We start from the raw sequence: 26,734 nt of genomic DNA, 5'->3' as shown, positions 1-26,734 counted from the left end.
CTAAATACAACTTGTCATGGAACTAACAAGTCCTAACAAGCCAACATTATACGGAAATAGTCTGGTTATTTCTGGTTATTTAATCACTTGGAATTAGCGTGTGTCACTTGCCCAGGGTAAAGTCGTACTAAAGTCTTATCCTTTCTCTCCACCGTATTTATACTTAGGTAAACCATTTACCGAAATGGTAAACCATTTACCGAAATGGTAAACCATTTACCGAAATGCTTTACCATTTACCATTTCGGCTTACCATTTACCAGTGGTGAAAAATACCTAAACTACCAAAACCGGAATTGGTAATTACCAAAATAATGTTCGGAACGATTGGTAAACGTTTATGTACTTCATTGGATATGAACAATCGAGGGGAGTTCCGAATATAAATTCAAAACATGGACGTTAAGAATAATAAAAAGTTAACAATGTTTACACAAAGTTGTACAAGAAATATAAAATAAAAAACAGTCAATAAACGGTAAGGTTTTAACAACATCATCACACAATTTTAGGGAAAACAAGTTCCATTTCAAAGAACCCCCATTTTGTTACAGTACTAACCAGACGAAAAATCAAATACTGTTTACAGGATGAATAGAGTACAGGGCTTTTGATTGTGGACATACGTGTTATGCAAATAAACTCATTATAGATACCAGGACTAAATTTAGTATATACGGCAGACGCGCGTTTCGTCTACAAAAGACTCATCAGTGACGCTCGAATCCAAAAAAGTTTATGTTGTTGTGATAGAAATGAAATTTTTACTTGGTAATTTATTATATTTGTAAATACATCGTTTATTCGTTTTAATTTTCTTGCTTTCTTATCAATTTCAATGCCAAAAATGATAGGTTTCAAATGATATTACCCGGCCTTGTTTTATATTTAAGTAGTCTTGGTCAAGGATATGGTTCTATGATCTTAAAAAACAAAATAACAAAAATACCGTACTCGGAGAAAAATTCAAAACGGAACGTCTGAAATCAAATGTCAAAATCAAAAGCTCAAACACATCAAACTTTTGGATAACAACTGTTATTCCATATTGCTTAAACTTTAGTAGGTGTTTCTATATGGATGGGATTTTGATTAAATAAACATATTCACCTGCGGCAAAGTATTTTCACCGCGCAAAACGCCGCGTGCTTTTACGCGTGTAATTTTGGTAAAAAAAAACGTTTTATGTACAATTGATTCTGGTAAATATTTTCTATTATATATATTTCTCGCGGAATTTGGAATAAAACAATTACTGTCTTTTGTTTCGGTAAATGTGTGGTTTTATTGACTATTAAAAAACTGATATTCACTTTGGTCGTTGGCCTCAAAGAAAACCAGCTTTTCAAAAATCAATAAAACCACACATTTACCTCATCAATAGACAGCAATTATATTATATTATATTCCTGATTTGGTGCTGGTATTTTCTTATATACAAAATGGTGGATTAAATCTTGTATTATAGCTAGCTGAATCTCTCACTTGTATGACAGTCGCATAAGATTCCATTATATTGTAACAATATATGTGAACAAAACAAACAGACATCATAGGTAAAAAATGAGATACAGCAATGAACATTGTAATACATGTATAATCTTAATAACTATAGAAACAAAGAAATGTGTAACAAATAAACACAAAAAAGCACACAGACAAAGTACATAATAACAAATGAAAAACAAGAATACAAACTTTTCTAATATTGCACAATAACACAATGATGAGATGTGTAATATTTTTGCCGTCATTTCCAATGTCGTTCCCTTTAAGGCGCAATTCGTAGTGATATACAGCGATCTAAAGACGTGAGAGGTGATACTTAATTCAAAGAGGTAAACAATATATGTCAAAAATTTTCAGAACTCAAAACTCAGTCAAAATATATATTATGTTTATGTAAAAATAATGAAAATGAAAATATTTGCTAATAACGTATTCCTTTTAAAGGTATCAAATCATATAATAATATGGAAGAGGATTTTCATCAAACGAAATGAACATGTTTGCGGATAGTCAATTCATTTTCCCCTATTGCCACTAGAATGGCTAACATATTTCAGGCAAAATTAATTTTCGATTTTGTAACAATTATGTACAATAGGACTAAACAGCATTTTGTTTTGGCAAAACAAATAATACGTATGTCTAGGGCAAGATTATTCATTTTCGGTTCTAACAAACGTATGGTATTCATCTCCAAACTCCTTAAACATAAAATTGGGTAGCCGGTGGCAGCCATCTTGTATAAGTGATTGAGTTATAAGGCTATACAAACGGATCAAAAGTTTGATTTGGTAGTACAGTATCATCTGAAATTCGAATGAATCGCTAATATAAGCTGTAGAAACTTCAAAACTTTTCCTTTAATTGGAGTAGAAAATTATTGTTTAACGGTTCCGTAACTTTAGCAAGGAACATGATTATGGATAAGCTTTCAATAAGCAAATAGAAAACAATCCCAACCCTTCCTCGTTCATTCATACACCATCTAAATTCTGAATTCTATCTTGGGGTCAAAAATTACTTGTAAGAAGTAAACAAGAAATGTTTTGATAGAGATATAAATATCGGACAAGGTTAATATGATCAGAATCACATAGCTGAGTATTTGCCAAGAAAAACAGTTGGGTGAAACGATGATGCACTGAATCTGTTAAGCTGCATACTACGTCACATGAGTGAATGAAAGCTGACGTAATACTCTGGTGTATGACTGATATCGATGGGAGATCTTCAGAATGACGCTACGTGAATCAGAAGACAAAAATACATTCTAGCATGCATTAAGAAAAAAAATCACTAGAGAATGTTGTCTGTTGTATCCTGATTAACTGTATTTTGGTTTGGTTTTTTTTTTACATTGAGTTGATAGTATATTTTCGACTTATGAGTTTGAATGTCTTTAGATATCTTTCGTCTCCATTTTGCTACACAAAATTAAGTGGATTTTTATTTATTGGAAAAAGATCTCGCCTGGAGTCAAAGGTTTGGGGGATATAATCTTACCATTTATAGAATCTAACGATATCGGACACTTAATTAAAGTGTTGAGTTAACAAAAAATTCATGCACTTGTAGTTTTTAAAGGCAAATTTTTGACAAGATACTTCGTAGCGATAATGATTGGTAACTTTACATCATATAAATATGATTTACTATGCACAAAAATGCAACCTTGATAAATTCTGAACAAATATAACACTTCTACATGAAATTCGTTCGTATAATTTCAATTGTAGGTTATTGTTTCCTGAAAATTTACACTTCGAAATTTTTCTAGTTTCTGTATTTTATTCAATAATGTTCGGTTAAAGCTTTTTAAATTTCATTATAATCATATGTGGTTGGGAAATGAGGGCCCTCATGGGGTATTTGATTATGTGATTACTTGGCCGTTTTTTTAATGATTATTTGATTATTAAGCCAAATATTTCATGATTATTTGATTACCTAGGACTGTATTTTTAGTTTATGATTATTTGATTACTAAAGATAAGCAAATATTTAATGATTATGTGATTATATTGGCAAAAAAATGGTGATTATGTGATTACTAGGACCCCCCCCCCTCCCCATGAGGGGCCTCGGAAATATACCCTCCGTTTTTCTCTTATCTATACACTCGTACATTAACAAAGGTTTATACGTACTGTTTTCGTATTTATATGTTACACATCTTAAACATGTAGCTTATAATTGCAGCTTTGCACTTGTCTTGCATTGGTAAAATATCGATCAGTTTGTCAGTGAGTTATTCTTATAATAGTGTATTAAGGGCACCAGACAACGCACTAGATTAAATGTAGTGTCATTGCATGTCTTCAGAATGAATACGTGATGGATCCAGCGTGATTCTGTATAAAGCAAATGATATTTTGATTTTCGACTTCCGTAAACAACAACACGTGTGTATATCTCATTTATAAAAAAAATATGACAATGAATATAACCATCTATGATTTATGGGATAAAATGAAAGCAATATCTTAATGTGGAAGAAAGCTAACTAGACCCCCTTAAAAATGACCCCTCAAAGACAAGAAATATTTTTAAAAGAAGGTTTTTAAAGAATGATAGATATTGATATCGAAATACCCTCGTACCAACCTTCTTTGCTGGTAAAGCATGTGTGCTCAAAATGAGATATGATAAATAATTAAGTAAAGGGCCATAAGTAAATAAGACTTTACATTAACCTTGCTCGAACATAAACTTGATATACAAAAATAGAGTGAGACACTGAATTATACATATAGAAAAACAAGATAAAATTACGTGTTGGCAAAATATTTAAAACATCAATTTGATGAACGCCATGGCGTTGTCAGATTTTATTTTCGATATATGTGTTTGACTGTTCCTCGTGTTTGTTTTTCCCTCTTTTACAAAAAAATACAATTTCTATTATGATGAAAAACCTTAGATGATTCATTAGTTCTAGCGCCTGTTTTGTTGTGCGGGATGTAAAATACGCATCCATGTCCGACCAGAAAGTGTACGTTATATTGGACGTCTTTCGCGCGTCTGGCGTATCAAATTATAAGCCTGGTACCTTTAATAACTATTTACACCACTGGGTCGATGCCACTGCTGCTTTCTAACTTTATTTATATGAGCGTCACTGATGAGTCTTATGTAGACGAAACGCGCGTCTGGTGTATCAAATTATGAGCCTGGTACCTTCGGTATGATATAATTATGTATAGAGAGTGTTATATGAACCCTTACACTAATTCTTTAAGGGGTAAGTAGGTGGTCTGTTGCAAGATTTAATTTTAGTCCCAGTGACAGACCAAATTTCCCGCCATCGTAATTGATCCCGACAGTACAGTACCTATACTTATCTTATGTATTGTTAAAGTTCAGGACGTAAAGCGAACGACTACTGGTATTAGTCAATCCAAATGTTGGTGGTATAAATCGCTTTTTTACACTCCAGTGTACTGGTATAAGTTACCAGGAAACTAACAAATAGAAAAAATCTCGTTTACGTGCACTTATAGAAATCAATGCTTCCAACGTTATGATATTATGTAATCTATAACTGATTTGGTTCTTATAGAAATCAATGCTTCCAGCGTTATGATATTATGTAATCTATAACTGATTTGGTTCTTATAGAAATCAATGCTTTCAGCGTTATGATATTATGTAATCTATAACTGATTTGGTTCTTTATCAATCAATTCATATTTTTGTTTGTCTCCTGTCTCGTCAAAAGGAATGTTGAACTATATTTTAGAAAACGAGTTGTCATGTACTGTTTCTAAATATTAAAAAAAAATGTTGGACTCTGAAATCGAATCTTAATAAGACTATCATCACACACATGATTTAAAATTAACGCTGGCACAACTTAAAAGGCAGGCGCAAATTCTGTCTGGTTATGCAATCGTTGGGAGATTTCACATTTTTCTGAACATGATGTTAGTCCTCTTAAGCTTAGAAGGATATTATTTAAAGAACAAAAAGAAGCATGCCAAACGATTTTTCATACACAACAAATGTTAAGTGTCTTTAATATCCGCTGTATTTGTACGACGCTAAGAAAAACGAGCGTCAGCGAGCTATAAAACCTGTTTCGAGACGAGTACAAAAACAGCTGATATTTAAAATCACTAAACAGTTGTTGTCTCTGTCCTGCAATTAATTTTGTTACATTTCTCCCCGTCCCAGTCGCTTTATTTGCGATTGAAAAAAATCGACATAACTTTATCGCGGACTGCAATGAGGACCCAAATTGAACAGTGACGTGAACAGTAATTTAACATAACTGTTTACTCACAACAGGAGAAGGATACCAGGAGACTATATACGTCCAGTCTAGTATACGTATATCGCTTCCTGTTGTATGTACACCTGTATTAGTAAAGTAGAAAGGTGGATTGAAGGATAAAATAAATTCTCGACGAAGCAGACAGTAATTGGAATTCATGCAAACACATGTTGGGGGTGGCTTAGGAAGAAATAAATATTCAGCTATTAAATCAATGCGTAGACAAGAATTATTTCTTCAGAAATGAAAGTTTTTTGTTCCAATAAAACCAATGCTTCCTTCTAATTTATATGAAAAAAATAATTGATTTATGATATCATGAATGCTACAAAGCAAACTCTTGTTAAAAAATAAAAGGTTGGGTTAAATATATATGATTAACAACAAATGGTATTTCTGTTACTATTCATATCTAAAACAAAAAGTGTAGTAAATGACAGGTCAAAATATTTTGCAAATTATCTAGTTAGAATACATTTTCTATTATAAGCTTGGCACAACTGTTTTGGAATTTTGGGGTCCTCAATGCTCTTCAACTTTATACTTGTTTGGCTTTCTAATTATTTTGTATCTGAGCGTCACTGATGAGTCTTACATACAGTAGACGAAACGCCCGTCTGGCGTATCAATTTATAAGCCTGGTACATTTGATAACTATTAAAAGTGACACATGTCATATGATTTTGGAATTTCATTCGAGAAATGTGTACAGAAATTAAACCCATTATGAAACAATTCTAAATTGAAAACAACGTTCAAACCTTTGATTGCGTTGGATAAAAATTTCTATTTATATACGTGTGCATGCAAAACAAATTTCTTGGTAGAGGGCACAAATAAAAGTTTCCAAAAATCCTAAAAAGTGAAAAGTATAGTTTAACAAAACGCATTTGACTAGCAGGGAGACAACTGTTGTTCTTAAACCCTGCTGACTGTCATTGGTGATTGCCAAAAAAAAACCGGATCACCTGATGTAACAACCTGGATCCTTTTATTTATTTATTTATTACCAAACAGAAAACAAAATATATTGATGGTATACCACAAACATGAGGTGCTAAAATGTGAACACCATATCCGGATTTCGACAATTAATGTCTCTTCAGTGATGTTAAGAATCGAAACGGTATTTGGAAGGCCACATAATTAACCACTATTTAGGATAGACTCTGGAATTTTGAAAGAGTCGAAAGAAGTTGAACGGATCATAAAAATCTGAAGGCAAATATAATACCAGCTCTAACGAAAAAATATAGACAAGTCTAAATTGAAAACAACGTTCAAATCTATGATTGCGTTCGATAAAAACCGCAATTTTTATACGTGTGCATGCAAAACAAATTTCTTGGTAGAGGGGTCAAAATACAGCACACACAAGATTTTCAAAAAGACGAAAACAGTGAAATGTATCATTTACAAAACGCATTTGACTAGATGGTCGAACAACTGATGTTCTTTACCCTGCTGACTGCTATTGGCGATAACCAAATAAACGGATCATTAAATATAACAAAATGAATCTTATTTATTATCAAACAACAAACTTGCGGGAAAGATGTTATACCGCAAACATAACGTGCTCCAATTTGTACACCATATCCGCGTTTCGACAATTAAAGTATCTTCAGTGATTTAGGAATCGAAACGGTAAGTGGAAGGCAATTAAGTTTACCTCAATTTACATTGTAGGATAGACTTTTAAATTTTGAAATAGTCGAAAGAGGATAAACGGATCATTTAAACCTGAAGGCAAATATAATAAAATGCCAAACGAAAAAATATAAACAAGTCTAAATTGAGAAAAAAAACGTTGAAACCTATGATTGCAATTTTGTTATCGACCTTTGAGTTTGAATGTCCCTCTGGTATCTTTCGGCCCCCTTTTGATGAAGTTTAGTAATTATATGGGATTCACACGTTTTTAGTTATCAAGTATAGCATATATCTCCCCAGACTTAATTGAAATTGAGATGTTTTAAACCGTTAATGTTGCACCAATAGCAGTTCAATCTATATTACATAATAGTAAATAAATATATGTGTATAAATAATCTCTTTGTTTCAATTTTAACATTTTCAGTGCTGTATATCTGTGTATCGTTCACTTGTGTTAACAATTTATCATATCAGCATAAAATCATATTGCCTTCTAAAGTACACTTGATGTCTGCGACTTTTTGATGTAAGTAAAACATATATGTCATCTTTAAACGAAATATTTGTCTCCTTGCCAAAGTTGAGCAGTGATACGTAATTAGGGGTCAGACTAAGAATGTGTTATAATGATGAAAACATATTGTAATTCTGTCTGTGTGTCCTTAACCACAAATGTTTCAAGATTAATTGTATCGAGACACACTTTATATGTCCTTACGACCTCTTTTTACTACTAATTATGTTAAAAGCAACAAACCTCACACAAATTGAACATTTTATTTTAAGCATTTATCAAGACGTTTGATGATGAATAAAGAAAATTAAAATTAAAAAGAGATGCGAGTCCTTATTGCTAAGCCTGTATCACTCTCAATTTCAATACCGCGGCTTTTGTGACATTAAAGAAGAACTTGCCGTCAATTAAATAGCAGACATTTGCCACTATCCGAAACTTTTTGCCATATTCGATAAGCTCACTCGAACAAGGTTCATACTAAGACTAAAGTTTGATATTTTACAATACCAATGTGCAGAAATCCGATATTTCTTTACAAAACAAAAGTATGCAATCGATTTCAGTAAAACTGTTTTCTTCTTGATATACGATTTTACAAATATAATACTAGTTTTTTGTCTGTTGTCGGTTATATCAGTTTTGAAGTTTATTTTGAACTGATTTGTTCACACATCGTTGTCAATATACATGGTATTTGAGCGAATGCCATACAGGTGAGAGGTTTAGCTAGCTATAAAACCAGGTTTAATCCACCATTTTTTACATAAGAAAATGCCTCTACCAAGTCAGGAATGTCAGAGTTGTTATCCATTCGTTTGGTGTATTTTAGCTTTTGATTTTGCCATTTGATTAGGGACTTTCTATTTTGAATTTTCCTCAGAGCTCAGTATTTTTGTGATTTTACTTTTTTAAATTGTACATTCTTGACCTAGTACACACTCTGAATTGTCAAACAATAAAAAAAAAACATTTAAATTAGATAAAATCCTAATTTTAAGTTTATAAATAAAGGCTTTTACGTTTCGACTGATGGGTATGCATTTTTTTACGTAATTAGTCGAAACTACATGAAATGAGTAAATTCGTAAAGAATTCTGTAATATTAATTGAACTGCAGTTATCGGTCCTAAATTACGCCTTTGAATAAAGTCTTGGAAACTATGTGATTTACACGACCACCAATCTCTAAAAACACAAAACTTTTAAATTACAGATTTTCGCTAAACCTTATAAAATCTTATAGTAGTACTATACAATCCCTTCATGTACTATCCGGCGGTGCTGTCGTAAACTATTTATTTTAATAAAAATTAATTCAGAAGACGTGGATGCTTTATACCTTGCATACAGATACAATGATTTGTAAAGTACTATACAAATTATTGCATTCACTATCCGGCGGTGCAGGCGTAAACTATTTATTTTAACAAAAGTTAATTGAAAGACTTGGATGTTTTATACCTTGCATACAGATACAATGATTTATATAGTACTATACAAACTCTTGGATGCACAACCCGGCGGTGCAGGCGTAAATTATTTGTTTTAACAAAATTTAATTGAAAGACTTGGATGTTTTATACCTTGCATACAGATACAATGATTTGTATAGTACTATACAAATTCTTGCAAGCACTATCCGGCGGTGCAGGCGTAAACTATTTGTTTTAACAAAATTTAATTGAAAGACTTGGATGATTTATACCTTGCATACAGATACAAGGATTTGTATAGTACTATACAAATTCTTGCATGCACTATCGGGCGGTGCAGGCGTAAACTATTTGTTTTAACCAAATTTAATTGAAAGACTTGGATGTTTTATACCTTGCATACAGATACAATGATTTGTATAGTACTATACAAATTCTTGCATGCACTATCCGGCGGTGCAGGCGTAAACTATTTGTTTTAACAAAATTTAATTGAAAGACTTGGATGCTTTATACCTTGCATACAGATACAAGGATTTTGTATAGTACTATACAAATCCTTGCATGCACTATCCGGCGGTGCAGGCGTAAAATATTTGTTTTAACCAAATTTAATTGAAAGACTTGGATGTTTTATACCTTGCATACAGATACAATGATTTGTATAGTACTATACAATTTCTTGCAAACACTATCCAGCGGTGCAGGCGTAAATTATTTGTTTTATTAAAAATGTGATGCAGAAGAATTGCATGCTTTATACCTTGCATACAGATACAAGGATTTGTATAGTACTGTTCAAATTCTTGCAAGCACTATCCGGCGGTGCAGGCGTAAATTATTTGTTTATACAAGTTAAGTGCTAAAGACTTGGATGTTTTATACCTTGCATACAAATACTTTATGTCCCAAAGTTTCCGATTGCCAAGCGAAATTATCTCGCCAATCAGGGTCACTGTGAACAACTTTGTAGAAACTACTTTTGTGATTTTTTTGAATGTTTGTTTGATTTTTGTTGGTCAGTTGAATGGTATGTCTGTGATGAATGTTTACATAAGCATAAGCAACACGGCGGGTGCCACATGTGGAGCAGGATCTGTTTACCCTTCCGGAACACCTGAGATCACCCTAGTTTTTGGTGGGGTACGTGTTGTTTACTCTTTTCTATGTTGTGTCATGTGTACTATTGTTTGTCTGTTTTTCCTTTTCTTTTTTAGCCATGGCGTTGTCAGTTTATTTTCGATTTATAAGTTTGACTGTCCCTCTGGTACCTTTCGTCCCTCTTTAACACAGTTTTGGATGTTAGATCTCATCTTATTGTCCCAATAACCTACTATGTATGTTTGGGTTACTCGCCCCATTTTGTGTACCAAGTCAGGAATATAACAGTTGTTTTTTCACTCGTTGCAATGGTTGTATTGTTTGCTTGTGTTAGTTTTTTCCTTTTACAACAATATTATGCACAATATGATTGGGAAAAAAATAAACAGAAACATAATACCATACTATAACGTTATGGACAGGATCAGAGCCTAACACAACATGTGTCTTACATAACTATTATATCAAATCTCATAATAATTAAAATATTTTATATATTTTGTTTACATCTGGATCTTATTTCTAAACCTTTAATAATGTAACTTCGTAGATATATGAATTGTTTTACGTTTAGTAACAACATTCGGTTAATAATAATCAAAGGTACCAGGATTATAATTTAGTACGCCAGACGCGCGTTTCGTCTACATAAGACTCATCAGTGACGCTCATATAAAAATAGTTAAAAAGCCAAACAAGTACAAATTTGAAGAGCATTGAGGAATCAAAATTCCAAAAGGATGTGCCAAATACGGCTAAGGTAATCCATTTTTTTCTTTAAAATTACAATGTACCTAATCCAATTGCTACCTGCGAAATCAGCACCGAGTTCAACATAGAAAGGCTTTGCAAGTTGTGACCGAAACTGAAAATCATTTTTTACTAGACTGTACAATCTATTTTGATATACGAGATAAAATTGAGAATGGAAATGGGGAATGTGTCAAAGAGACAACAACCCGACCATAGAAAAAACAACAGCAGAAGGTTGTATTTGGTGAACTTTTATTAACTACTTCCTTTATATCTATAGACAATAAAGAAAAGCTTATATTTTTAATTACAAGTCATACTCGAACACTAGCTAAATACATTGAACAGGCATATACCAAAAGACGCAATTCTGTTTACAAATAGCTCATATGTTTATATTTAAAAAAAAAATAACATTCGTTAACTTAAAGATAATTTCATGAATAATTTGTCATATTCAAGAACGTGATATAATTGTTTTATAATTATTTAATTTCATTGGAGGTGACAATAAATATAAATATTTTTCATATATTGTATGTTTATAATTTGAACATATTTACACATATCACTATAATAAGTAATTTACTTACTTACTTACTTTATAAGCATTTTTTTTATTTGTCGCATGTTGAAAAGAAAAAAAAACCTGTGCGCCACTTGATTTATACAGTTGGATTGTATAAAGTTGAAGTAAAAGGATACATGTGAGAAAGATTGTATTTCATAAAAACGTTTTATTAAATGTCAAATATTTGTTGAGTTTTGTAATCTTGACCTTTTTATTGCTGTTCCGAAATATTGCTTTATGAACAAATCACCGATATATGTACACCTACATGATTTCTATCTGATCAGATATGCACAATGTTAAAGTTTTGGTTTGAGTTATCCCCTCGTTGAATATCATGTAAAGAATAGTACATATTTTTCTAGTTTAATTTAATTTATGTTTTTTTTTATGTTTAAAATCCTTAAACCGTATATCGCACTTAGAAAATTGCAGATGAACATCTGTAGTTAAGTTCAAAAAAAATATTTGATTCTAATATACCATTTGCACAAACGATTCTTACTACGAGACAAATGCTCCAAAGGAAGGCAACCCTTGGAAGAAAAAAAATATATATAAATAAACGATTGCTGCAAGAAAAAAAAAGTAACACTCTACACAGTATGTTCTGTTGGTAAGGCCAGATTCCTAGTATAATGTTAATCAACTTCCATAGAAAATAAAATGAACGGTTCTTTAATTTGAAGGGTAGTTAGTATCGATATATATCCGTATAGTTATATTGTAATAAGGAAATGTAATTCTTTTTATAATTAATTAGTCCGGCATTAAGACCGTGAGCGACGACATGGAGCAATCAAACCACAGGCGTTTGGATACACGATTCATATATGTTTTTGTATACTTAGCCCTAATATGATTGTCATACCTGACTCTTACCTTGTTTTAGTGATATTAAAATAAAAAAATTATCAGAATGGCGTTTGTTGCATTTCAGTGTTCCTGTTGTTCCTGTTGTTCCTGTTGTTTTCCTTTTTCTGTTGATATGTCTTTCTCGGTTTTAGTTTGTAACTCGGATTTGTTTTCTCTCGATAGATTGATGAATTTTGAACACCCGTATACTACTGTTGCCTTTATTAGGCAGAGTGGCTAAATTCATCAAAAAAAAAAATAAGAGAAAATTGAATGTAATTTGCAAACCATAAAAAAACGTATTCAAATCTTGCAAACAAGTGCCTGTGGATCAAACGACATAAAAAAAAGAAGACAAAAAGCAGTGAGTCTGGGTGAAAATTAACCCTTAAAGACACTTTATTCATTGTGCTAATTGGACGTTGTCCTTTCAAGTTTTTGACTGAGGTGATTTGATTTGATTATCATCGGCATAAAACATGCTCTTTAAGTTTTATTTTCAAAAATTAGGTCAATAAGTACAGATTACTATTTGCACGACCTTTTGACAGTTGGTTTATATCCAAAAGACCCAATAGACAATGTAGGTCATAACTTTAAATGACCAAGTGAACATAGGTTTCGATCATATACAAACAAACTTGACCTCAAACAACACGTACTCATTTTAAATGAAAAAGAGATACTTCGTACATGTGAATTTCGACGCATGTTTCCCCTGCGTGGTTATATCAGTTACTGCAATTATCTGTTGCTAAGGCATTGACCATTCATATTTAGCGGTGAATTTTTTTTTAAGTCAATTATTTACTTCCTAATTGTCGTGAAATAACTCAATGAATTTGTTTCAGAAGGAAACGAAAACACTGTTTGATATTGTTGAAAATTCAGACAAAAATTGTTTTGTTTTAACAAACTGTTGTTGAAAAAAAATAACTTACTTTAAAGTTGAATTCAAGAAAGATCCAAACATGATAATCAGAGATATTAACTGACTGGACTTTATTTTGATGGATGAAGTTTCTAATGCATGCTGAGATTAAAAAAATAACCATTAAACACTAATGGGACTTTATTTGAAGGTAACATATATACAGAAAACATATTTCGTCATTAAGTCTTTATATGCTTAGATTTTCAAAGGAACAGGTGCGCTAAGCTTTGAAAGTTTTAAAAATTTGTTTAATATTATAACTGTCATTTTCAAGTTAGGTCCCCGCCATAAGATCGAAATATTATGAAATAGTTTAAACCTATCATAAGTTCATTTTTCAGGAAATTCCTCATTGGTTATATTTGGTTTAAACTTAATTTCTATTTATATGTGTTATTCTACTTGTTCGTGGTGAAATTCATTTAAAACTTTCTAACAAGAAAATTCCTGAAGCAGATGTATTGATTACAATCAATAAACATCATATCATTTTTACGATCGACTGAACATATTGAAATGAGTTCCATTTAAAAAGAAAAAGGAAACAAATCGTTTTGTTTTAATAATTCATTTATTTTTTTGCCTGTTCAAATTCATTCATATTTCGTAGACAAAATTATATCTCTGGCATACTAACCTAGACATGTCACGTGATTGACATTTAATTCCATAATGTTTATAAACAAAGTCAGATGACTTGCTCAACCAATCATGTAGCAAAGCTTTACGCACACCTACCTTTCGCCATGTGATTTTTACTATAATACTACGTCCTTTACAAATCCAATACATTAGTAAATAGCGTTTAAAGTGAGACGTTTATAGTTATTATTATATAAAATATTAAAAAGAAAGACTGTTTTACATTGTTTACAACATAGAATACAAAATGAATCCGATATTTCTCGATTGGGCATGTACATTGCTATTAGGAATTATAACGTTCACTCTAACTTATGTTTACTTAGACTCACGAAAGACCAGAGCTCTTTTACCTCCAGGACCACGAGCCCTGCCGTTACTAGGAAACATCATTCAGCTATTTGGCAAGGACTTACATATTGCCTTGACCGATTTGAGTAAAACATATGGAGATTTGGTATGGTTAAAACTTGGAGGAGAGAGTGTTATTGTTATAAACACAATGAATGCAGTTGTAAAGAGTTTTGTCAGACAAGGAAGAGTGTTCTCAGGTCGACCAAGGACAAGAAAAACTGTTGAAGTAATGTTGGGTGAAGGACATGATATTTGTATGAACGATGTTGGTCCAGAACTAAAATTTCACAGAAAAATCGTCCACCACTTTCTTGCTTCTCAGACGAAACAAGGAAAAGACAAACTAACAAACATTTTACATCAGGAAGCTGGTAGTTTCCATCAGACACTTGAAGAATTATGTAAATCAGGGAAGCCATTCGATCCGAAGTTTGACGTCGCCAGAGTTGTTGCCAATGTATTATGCCAGTGTATACTCAACAAAAGATTTGCGAAAGTGGACGAGGAATTCCATACACAACTCCGAATTATACAGGATATTGTTGACAATATAGAAAGTTTTAATATTGTTGATATGATTCCATGGCTAGAGGTGAGTCAATTTATTCCTTTACTTATTTGTTTGTTTTTGTTTTTAGTATACAAGCAAATTATATAATACATAATATTTTATTTAGTTAATAGTATTCTCTCTATCTCTTCGAGTATAAATATAATAGTACTTTAAAGGGTACTGTTGCGGAAGAAAAGGGGGGAAACCCAATAACTGAATATAAACATTAAAAATAAATCTACTTTAATCTAGTATTAGTTTAAAGAGAACTGTTTCGCAATAATAAAAAAAAAGAGATAAAAAAACAATACATTAAATATAAACATTAAAAATAAATCTACTATAAGCTTCGTAAATAAGTTTAATTACATTTCAGAAAATATGTAGTTGGTTGTGAAATTGTCTTGTACTTTTAAGAAACGCATCATTATTCAAAATAAATCAGCATGTGAAAACAAAACTTTCAACATTCTCACCGACTTTTAAACGGTTAAAACTATTTTGATATACTGCCAAGTAAATATATCTTCAGACAAAACGTTGCATTTCGATTTCATTTAACCCCATTGTACTGTAGTGCAAACTTCAGCTACGACAAAAAATGTGATTGTATTAACAATCCTATTGAATGGGGATGAGAATACTATTTTTATCATATTTCAGTAATCTAATACAGCCCATCCGATTGAATGAACGACATACCTGTAATCACTGCGGGAAAGTCATTCATAAAAACAAGATAGGGGATATTTAAATTTGTGAAAAGTGTAGCCTTGAATGTATATTTTATTTGCATAGCCAATCCTCAAATGTTTGACTGAGTGGGGTAGATGTTCCATGTTTATTTGTAGATTAATTTAGGTATTTCCAAATCTAGAGCACAAATATCTTTCCTTCTCAGATGAAATATCGCTGTCATCGATATTACGCAGGAATTTGGTATCCTTCCAAAGTGTATCAACATTGCTTTTAAAATATGAGTTTACTTTCATCATGAAACACTTTAAAATTGTAAAAAAATCTTCATTTTTTGAAATATTTGCTGAAATGATTTGCAAATTACAATTTGTTGAATATTTCAACTTATCTTATCTATCTGTTGGAAAACGTCAAACGATAAATTAATGGGCTCTTTTCTAATAGTATAAATTCATCTTTGAATGTTTTGTTTTGAAAACATTTTTATAATTTAATGGGAAAGCATATTTTATCTTTATGCTTCGGGAATGTACATGTATTTTTCAAATCCTACCATTTTTTATGCACATTTCTAATATGAAACGGTTGTGGGTTTTTTTCTCGATATTTCTCAGTTTATTCTAATAACGTTTTACATATATAAGTTGTTGTTTTTTTTAATCAAATTCTAATAAAATTTTCCAAAAATAACTTTTTTTATGAATCTATCTAAGATCTAACTGGCACCACCCCCTTTCCTCTTCACAAAACTAGGAAGTTTTATCCACACCGCATCACCCTTTCTACGGTTCAACTAGATTTCATTCATATGCGCAGGTGTTCATTATACTGTAAACTATTCCAAATGGCATGAATCACCACGGGTCAGTCAAACCTTCATATTAATCATTGTCATATCACAATTATTTGTAAACAATGTAATAAGTAGCAGGGGCAAATGCCAGGTTATGAACTTAATCTTCGGATGTACTATAAGGTAAACAAACTAAAGGATCAAAGTCCACATTTAAACCTCCATCAGTTTTTTAAGCTTCCGGTGCACCCGAGTTCACTCCTGGCTTTCAGTCAGTTCGCATGTTGCTCAATCTAAATATGAAAAGGAGATGACTGCGTTTTCCTTGATATTTATTGGTTGTAAAAATTACTTGTCTTCCTATTTTATTATGAACCTTTTGTCTCCTTTTTTCTCTCTCTTTATTTTTCTTTTTGTTTCTGTCATTCTTCGACGGATGTTCAAGACATTGGCAACTACTCTAGCGACATTGAATATCTTAACTTAAGACTTTAATAATAACTGGTTCTCTTCTTGCCTGTTAATTATAGAAATTGTTTCGTTTACTTTATAACAAGAAAACTAAATCCCATAATTCGGATTCTTATACTTTATTATTGTATTTATTCATTTATTTATTTCCGTTTAACTTTTATATCTATTCGTTCTAGTTCTAATTAATGTAAACAAATGTTTTTTTCAGCATTTTCCTATTCCAAGTTGGAAACGGTTCAAGAAAAGTCTTGCCAAAAAAGATGACTGGATGGCTAACGTCTTAAAAGAACACAGGGTAAGGGATTGCTTTTTTATATCCTGTTTTAACTGGAAATAAGTAATATATTGTACAAAGTTGAACACTATTTCTTTTAACTTTTGTTGTAGTTTGATTTGTGAGGCCCCTCATGGGGGGGTCCTAGTTATCACATAATCACCATTTTTTTGCCAATATAATCACATAATCATTAAATATTTGCTTATCTTTAGTAATCAAATAATCATAAACTAAAAATACAGTCCTAGGTAATCAAATAATCATGAAATATTTGGCTTAATAATCAAATAATCATTAAAAAAAACGGCCAAGTAATCACATAATCAAAAACCCCATGAGGGCCCTCATTTGTATGGGGCGGGAAAATAGGAAAATATAAGTATATTTTAAATGTTAATATCAATAATTGTCTTCACTGTGTCTCTTTTACTTCGTGAATTAGATTTATTTTAGTATTGAATAGATACAGAAATTCGAAAAAGGGAATAACCATTTAACTTCAAGGGGTTATGTTTTTTGCTAATTCAGAAAAAAAAAATCGCGAACATTTTTATTTGTTTTTTCGACGCCATCATTCAAATTGTTTTTTCTCAAAATTTAATACTATAAGCCATGGGAAAAATCTGGATTCAGAATAATTTTTGTTGTTGTTATCTGCTTAAACAGAATAGTTTTTTTATAAATTAGGAACCATAATATTTTTTAGGAAAAAAATCATGACCCCCCCCCCCCTTTTTGAAGTTAAATGGTCGTTCTCTACGTGCAGGGATATCGTCTTCGTCTCTCCAATTATGTTGGATCTTTATATAATGTTGTTATTAAATTTACAACGTAGTTTAATACTATATAATTTTCAATTTAGGAAACTATTACTGAAGGTGTTAGCCGAGATCTTGTAGACACTATGTTGTTTTTACAAATGGAAGCAACGGCAACAAACAACACGGTAGACTTAGAGCGTCTATCAGATTGTAACATTGGACATATAGTGTATGAACTTTTTGGAGGAGGGATAGAATCTACAACAATGTCTATACTATGGTTCATGATCTATATGATTCGTCATCCAGAGGTAAGTAATTGTTTTATATTTATTTATTTTATCTATGTCATGCGATATTAAGCGCTCATATTTACGGTCCATACCTTTTACTTTTGGAGCTTGTAGTCCGGAGTCGGCTCTGTTCAGCTGAGTCCCAAACCATTACTCAAAGGACCACAAATCTGACAATGTGCCGCCTGGATCCCAATAATAAAATTAGGATTAAGCCCGAAGCCCAGAGCGCGGGCTATTCTCCTCATAAGGCAAAATGATAATAAACGAGCTCATACGTTGACAATTTGAGTAAAAGGACCTGTGTTTTAAAATTAAAAGACCTTTGGTTAGAAAGAAAATTAAATTTTGGGAGAAAGAATGAGAATGCATTGAGGATCAAAACAACAAAATCTACCTACTTATTTCATTTTTATTGTTTATGTATTTCGCAAGTGTAAACTTACATTTATACAAAGACAATATGCATCCTTTTCATTTACTCTACATTGTGCGTACTTTTTGTGGAGTGGCCAATACAAATTAAGGTATTAAACATATTTCTTCTTTTTACAGTGGCAAGACCGTATATATCAGGAACTCAAATCAAAGACCGATGAGAGCGGCATCCCCTCCCCATTTGATAGAGGGAGTTATCCTATACTGGAGGCTTGTATCAAAGAAGTTTTAAGAATTGCCTGTGTGTTGCCTGTAGGATTTCCTCATCGGACTATGTCTGATACAACGTGAGTATTAATTGCATTTAATTTGTATTAACACAGAACTGATTCACTTCAAGATGCACACAATTAGTTATTAGCTAGTAAATACAAGTGAACAGGCAAATTAGGCCGTCAGTTTTCTCGTTTGAATTGATTTGCATTGTCATTTCGGGGCCTTTTATAGCTGACTATGCGGTATGGGCTTTGGTCATTGTTGAAGTCCGTACGGTAACCTATAGTTGTCAATTTCTGTGTCATTTGATCTCTTGTGGAGAATTGTCGCATTGGCAATCCGGACATACCACATCTTCTTTTTTTATATGTATGTGTAATACTATAAAAGGCAATCGTTTTGTATCAGCAATCCCTGATGATATCGATATCAGTTAAAAAGAAAATGAAATGTTACGGTTGCAAATGAAACGTCATCTCACGTTACAAAGCTCAGTTTTCTTCAAACCCTTATTAACGGTATATAACGTCATATAAGGCGGCAGATCAATTACGATTTAATTTGAAAACGAGTGCATGGACCCCTATTTTTTAAAACGACATTTTGCAGAAAGAAATCCGAATTTTGAGCAAATATACAAAATTTCGACCTCATTTAACTCAAAAAGTAGCACATGAAGGTATATTTTTTATTGCATATTTGATTTAAGCAGGCAAAAACTACTCTATATGGAAATTTTCATCAAACTGTAAATACAGGATCAAAACTGTATCGTATGCCCTTAAGAAAAGCAGGGTTGTTAGGCAGGTAGGTAGGATTTTTTTTTATTTTCACTTTTATACCATGGGTTTATAAAGAGATATGACAATTTTGTCACGATTCATTATTAAAAGTGCCAATATAATTTCGGGTAGGCGTTTTATTGCATAAAAAGGTAGATAGGGAAACCTTAAACACAATAAGTTTTATTTTATTCTATTCTAAGTAGGTTAAATAGTAATATTTATGACTATATGGTATTTAAGTCGTCCTAGACAACTTGAAATATATCTTATTTAAGCTTTAAATAGATTATATGGATGAACTATTTGGGTAAATGTTTGCTTAATTTAGAATTGAAAGTTTAAAGATAGTCATTTTGCTCTATTTAAAGCATCGAAAAATGTACTGTTCTGTTAATCTTTTCATTTAGGTCACTAAAAATTTGTAAGGGTTCCGCGGAACCCAGTGTCTCGCCTACTTTTGCAGTTAATCACACACTCATCAAAAATGATGAAAAAAATCAATAAAATTATTCCACTCGATTCTATCTTTTGATTGTCAGAAGCTTCTGTCCAAGTTTGGTAAAAATCCAGCCTAGTTTAAGAATCTTAAAAAATGTTTTAAATACTTTAAATGCAGACTGTATGTAATGTTAACTGGAAGAAAAACTAAGTCCATTTATAAGTAAAATACGGGAAAAATAGAATTTTATTTTTACAAAATTTAATTCTGGATACTATCTTCTGATCTTAAACAAGCTTCTGGCCAAGTTTCTTACAATTCCAGGATAGTTTAAGAAAGTTATTTAAATTTTAAAAACTTTAACCACAGAGTGAATGTAATGTTTCCTGGCAGAAAAAACTAAGTCCACTTATAAGTAAAATACGGAAAAAATGGAATTTTATTTTTACAAAATTTACTTCTGGATACTATCTTATGAACATAAACAAGCTTCTGTACAAGTTTCGTACAATTCAAGGATAGTTTAAGAAAGTTATTAAAATTTCAAAAACTTTAACCACAGAGTGAATATTTGTGGACGCCGCCGACGACGCCGACGCCATGTAGGATCGCTATGTCTCGCTTTTTCGACTAAAGTCGAAGGCTCGACAATAAAATGGACGGGAAATTATATTAAAACATATCAAACATTTTCCACTTCGAAACTCTCTAATATTAAATGTTGGTGTGTGTGTGACTGTATATAGATATGTCGGTTTTTAGGAACTTGGGTTGCTTTTAATGTACTATGCAAAATTCCTAAAAACGAACTTCTGTGTCATTTTGGTCTCTTGTGGAGAGTTGTTTCATTGGCAATCATACCACACACTTCTTTTTTATATTTACAGTTGTCTATTTAAATATTTGGTTATACAATTTCCAATGAATTTAAAAAAAAAAAGAAGAATTTTAAGGAACCAATGGGTAATCAAAGAAAGATTAACCAAATCACCATGGCCAAATGAAAAAAAAACGAATAGAGAGAACTAAAGAATGATAAAGCGACACGAAATCTAACAGTAATTTTATCGTTATTCGAGCTAGCCTTATCTAATCTGTAATTTATGTTTCCAGTCCACATATGAAAATAAAGACTGAAAACAAAAGTACGAACCCTATCATTAAATGGGATGATTCGAGTTGGCCTTGCTCAATTATTCTATGATTTTATAATGTAATAAGATTAGACCACACAATTTGAGTAACCCACGTAGTAACCAGCAGTGATACAAGTTGGTTTCACTAATGTATTATTTAACTTTTTTTTCAGACTAGACGGTTACCATATCCCTAAAGATACGATGGTGATTATGAATATTTGGGGAATACATCACGATGACCAATCATGGAAGGATCCCTACGTATTCAATCCAGGTTAGTTACATTTAGTTTTGAGGATCCCATATTTACACACTATGAAGACAAAGGGGCTAGTAATACAATTTTACAAGTAAAAAATGAAAACCTAAAATAGGTATACCGGGTAGGAAAGAAATTGATATGTTAAAAAAATTTAAGATACAACATTGATAACAAAAATCATTTTTCTGTGTGGTTTGAAAAAAGGTTTTTCTTTTTTTTTTAAGATAGAAAAAAAGTTCTTTCCAAGAAAAATCTCTATAATAAAATTGAGAATGGAAATGGGGAATGTGTCAAAGAGACAACAACCCGACCATAGAAAAAAACAACAGCAGAAGGTCACCAACAGGTCTTCAATGTAGCTAGAAATTCCCTCAGCTGGCCCCTAAACAAATATATACTAGTTCAGTGATAATGAACGCCATACTAATTTCCAACACAGGAAACTAAAATTAAAATAATACAAAACTAACAAAGGCCAGAGGCTACCGACTTGGGACAGGCGCAAAAATGCGGCGGGACTAAACATGTTTATGAGATCTCCCCCCCCCCCCCCCCCCCCTATACCTCTAGCCAATGTAGAAAGTAAACGCATAACAATGCGTACATTTAAAATTCAGTTCAAAATGCATTCGTGGTCTAAACGCGATGATATTATTAGTCCGTTTCGAAAACATCAAAGCCTATATGTTATCATCTTGTATTTGTTTGTCCGTTTTGTAAGAGTAGGTCACATGTGTGTGCTGTTTTCCAAGGCTAGTAGGTTTTAAGATTAATGTACATCAAAAGAAAAATGATAACGAAATTGATTAAATGTGTCACATGTTGGTCACAATTACGTTACACTTTATAATATGTGAACGTGGGCTGCTATTTGTTTTGGTGATAAAACAAATTCGCAAACAAATTGTGGTCGGAAAACCAAGTTCCACAATAAATAAAAGATAAAGATGCAAAAATATTTGCTTAACACAAAATGACCTTTTTACACCTTAAAATTCTTTTCATCTTCTTCTTTCAGAGAGATTCCTGCATCACAATCCAAGTGAACGATACAGCTATCTTCCCTTTGGAATTGGTAATCGAGTTTGCCTTGGTTCAGTTATAGCAAAAATGGAAGTATTTCTTTTCTGCGGATGTTTGTTATCCAAGTACTCTATAAAATGTCCAGAAAACGAACCACTTCCTGACACTAAAGGACTTTCTGGTCTGACAATGCGTCCACTTCCGTTTAAAATTATCTTAGAGGAGCGGAAGTGAACAAAACGACAATTTTATCGGTTCCGTCCAATTTACAATGCAAAAACTCAATCATACAGTTTTTAAAGTGCAATATATTTTGTGTTCAATGTTGTGATAGTAAAAAAGTGTGTGTATGTGTGCAGTGGCGGATCCAGGATTGGGTGAAAAGGGCTTACGCTATTATAATTTTTATTCAAATATCTTGTTGCTCACGATTTATGTGATTTTTTAGCATAACATCGACCAAATTTCGACTTGCTGATCTCGGCAGTGTCTATTACGTTTCTAGAATTATGCCCTCTTTTCAAAAATCCTGGCTCCGCCCCTGATGTGTGTAATGCTAGATGCCTTGTTGGGCTTGGTATACACTGTGATATTATGATTATAATCCATTTCCATTTATTCACATTCTATGTCAACTTTCATATATAAGCGAAAATGTGTTTGCTAATTTTTGCACGAATGAGAGAGTAAGAGTAAAAAAAGAAAGAAGACTGTAATACGTTTATGTATAATGTATATTAATGAATATTTATTATAAATATTGAAATTGTATATCATAATAATTTCTCTAGTGAGATGCATTTGTTAAAAATAAGCTGCACAACGAGATATTTTATCAACTTTATTTGTATTTATAGACAAACATGTATTTGTTATTATATTTATTGTTTTTATTTAAAATTTGTTGTTGATAAATAAACTGAGATTGAAAATTATCGTCGTCTTAATTCCGTAATAAGGGAACAACCATTTACCTATAAGGGAGGATTATGTTTTTCCCCCTAAAAAAACCCATTCTGATCCCCCATTTGATGAGAATGATGATTGTGGACAAGCAAATGGAACAAACATTTTCTGAACCCAGAACTTCCTGATATCCTATAGTGTTTTATTTTGAGAAAGAAAATCTGACTAAAACAAAAAAAACTATAACCCCCTCTTGAATTTAAATGGTTTCCCCCTTACGATAGAGGTAGGGCTAAATTGTCATATGACAATTTTTCTAAAAGTCTTCCAATCGTCACAAAATATCAACAGTATTAATATAATTTTAAACAATTTTGTCATACTTTTAAATATATGATAAAAATCTCGGTACCATATACAGCTGCAATTTGGATGTATATACATATATAGTTTTTATACTTAAGGCATTTACAAAAAAGGCAAAAAAACACTAATAAACACATTCGACGTTGGCAAAATTAAAATTCATCTGAATCAAAGTTTAGCATTTTCTGTCAGATGAACATTATTTTCATTTACATCTAGTTGCGAATTAATCAGGTTGACACGAATACAAACATCATCTAACATAAAAACAAAGGACACAAATAACCTAGCAAATATAACTCGTAATTTCTAAAAGCTAGTTCAAAGCCAAAAGCAAGAAATCATTTTCTGACAGACAAAAGTATAAATCAGAAAACATCCAACGGATTTAGCGTAAAACGTCATAAACAGTCTGAAAAATGTATGACCATGTGCAATGCAACAAATAGTATATTATTGCGACAGAATGTAGGACCATAAGTCTTCATAAATGCAAAGCAATACATACTTAACTATGTTTTATTTAAAATTATCCCCAGTACCGAATGAAACACATATTTCAAAGATATCTACATATGAGTTTAACCAGAAGCAATATGTGCATGGATCCGATTTTAATCCTGTTGGTACAACAAATGCCGTGGAAATGGGCCATATCTTCGTCTATTTCTGATAATTGCATACAAAATATTGATAGCTGAAGTAATAGAAAAACAAAGGATATGGTGTATCAATCCATGACACAAAATCAGTACATTCACATTGAACAAAACCCCACAAAAAGAAAAGGAACGGGGCTTTTACTGCTGTTCTTCATCTCAAAGTCACATTGAGGCCTCAACACGGTACAACAAAAAACTCTCACCTCACTGAAAGTTTCAGACAGCCCCTAGCACTGGATTCAGCGGAATACTTTGCAAAAATAATTTTGGATAGACTTTGTAAGATGTGACATCATCCGGTCGGGTGTTTGTCCGAATATTAGAGAATTTTCCTTTCATCGACTGAAACTAATAGCTCCGCAACGTAATGCGAAGCAATAAAACAAATCAGTAATAAAAAGTGTATGATATTATAAATGAAATTCAGTGCTTTTGATCCTAGTATAACATTTGTTGTCCTTCTTCGTGCGTTATTCAAAAACAATATAAGTAAGAAGATGTGGTATGGGTACCAATGAGACAACCCAAGTCACAATGTATAAAAAAAAAATTATAACGCGTGCTATGTTTGTAAGTCTACACTTAATAGTTCAATGGTACAAATGAAATTAGAACGGGTCATGTTTTGCAGCCTATTTGTCTGCATATTCCCGTACTTATAAGTACTCAAAATTCAATTTGTACGCTTGCTATGTACTACAAAGCATTATTTCCTTGTTCGTTTGATTGAGGAGTATGAAGTCGTTGGAATGTACATAAATATGAGACAACTTAACATTGTCGGATCGGACTGACAAACGAGCATGATATATCTGTCAAGTAAATTGTCTACGATTATAAAGATATATGTTTGAACTAGTCCTTGAATGTAAAGCTCATGTACTGCTTAAAGAATGACAACAAATGTTATACTAGGATCAAAACCACTGAATTTCATTTATAATATCATATACTTTTTATAACTGATTTGTTTTATTGCTTCGCATTACGGTGCGGAGCTACTAGTGGAACAAATTTGTCCAAGTCTTAAAATATGACGATGGTGCATGAACATTTTTCCCACAAAAGAGATCCCCCTGGATCCGCCGACGGCCTAGTCCTCTAAATCTCTTTAAATAAATACAGAAGTTACGAACTAAACATAATTTTATATTTATATAAACATTATAAAAAATTGATGAGTGTTTTCCAACGCAAACTTCCTAGTTGTTTTTAATTAGTTTTTTCTTTCAAATTTGCTACATGAGCTGTTTTTGTTTTACTCCCAAAAGTCATAGCTATCATTTACTGTATCCGCTATATATCAAAGTATATCTTTAAACGACCAATCTCTCTATGATGCATTATTTTAATGCTGCTATATAAATCACTTCTGAATTAAAAAAAAAAACCTGCCCATTAAAGTACATGATGTACAAACACTCATTGGGACGGGTTTGAAACAGTATATATATGCGTATACTTCAGGAAAACCTGAGATCGCTACCGTTCAGTTTTGTTTGTTGTTCGAAGTCTTTTGTTTTTATGTTGTCTTTTATGTATGTCCTGCTGTTTATCTTTTGTTCGGTTTTTTTTTCTAAAAGAGGGGCGAAAGATACCCAAGGGACAGTCAAACTTATAAATCTAAAACAAACTGACAATGCCATGGCTAAAAATGAAAAAGACGCACATATGACACAACATAGAAAACTAAAGAATAAACAAAACGAACCCCACCAAAAAACTAGGGGTGATCTCAGGTGCTCCGGAAGGGTAACATGGCATTGTCAGTTTGTTTTCCATTTGTATCTTTGCCTCTCTTTCGGAACTACTATAACAATATTTTGATACTTAGTTGGTTGACATCAACTTCAAATATTACAGCTTATCACGTTCAATTCTAAGTATACAATTTATATCAAAAAGATTTTATCTATCCATCTTGTGAGTGATGCACTCAACAATACATGCCATGTTGGTGGTCTTGTAAAAAAAAAGATGTGAAATTATCTTACATTACCATATTTTGACAGGTATGTAGGCCAGAAATATGCATTATGAAATTAAATGT

The 26,734-nt window shown here is 32.0% G+C and overlaps 1 protein-coding gene across 1 annotated transcript; it reads left to right on the top strand.

The window, feature by feature from the left end:
• Positions 1-14,390: 14,390 nt before the first annotated feature.
• On the top strand, positions 14,391-23,685 carry LOC139491092 (steroid 17-alpha-hydroxylase/17,20 lyase-like). Its single transcript, XM_071278402.1, has 6 exons — positions 14,391-15,190; positions 17,326-17,412; positions 18,257-18,466; positions 19,004-19,173; positions 21,636-21,739; positions 22,746-23,685. Exons 1-6 carry the CDS (start codon positions 14,492-14,494, stop codon positions 22,982-22,984), a joined length of 1,509 nt encoding a protein of 502 aa, XP_071134503.1. The 5' UTR covers positions 14,391-14,491; the 3' UTR covers positions 22,985-23,685.
• The last annotated feature ends 3,049 nt before the right edge of the window (positions 23,686-26,734 follow it).

The sequence above is a fragment of the Mytilus edulis genome, chromosome 10 (genome assembly GCF_963676685.1).
Source record: "Mytilus edulis chromosome 10, xbMytEdul2.2, whole genome shotgun sequence".
Classification (NCBI taxonomy): Eukaryota; Metazoa; Mollusca; class Bivalvia; order Mytilida; family Mytilidae; genus Mytilus; species Mytilus edulis.
This window is presented reverse-complemented; position numbering and strand designations above follow the sequence as displayed.

What these genes read in the sequence shown, in the direction of transcription:
- LOC139491092 (XM_071278402.1), top strand. Translation starts at nt 14,492, where the DNA reads ATGAATCCGATATTTCTCGATTGGGCATGTACATTGCTATTAGGAATT. An exon ending in ATATGATTCCATGGCTAGAG is followed by an intron (nt 15,191 to 17,325) that starts GTGAGTCAATTT and finishes TGTTTTTTTCAG; the next exon opens with CATTTTCCTATTCCAAGTTG. An exon ending in ACGTCTTAAAAGAACACAGG is followed by an intron (nt 17,413 to 18,256) that starts GTAAGGGATTGC and finishes TTTTCAATTTAG; the next exon opens with GAAACTATTACTGAAGGTGT.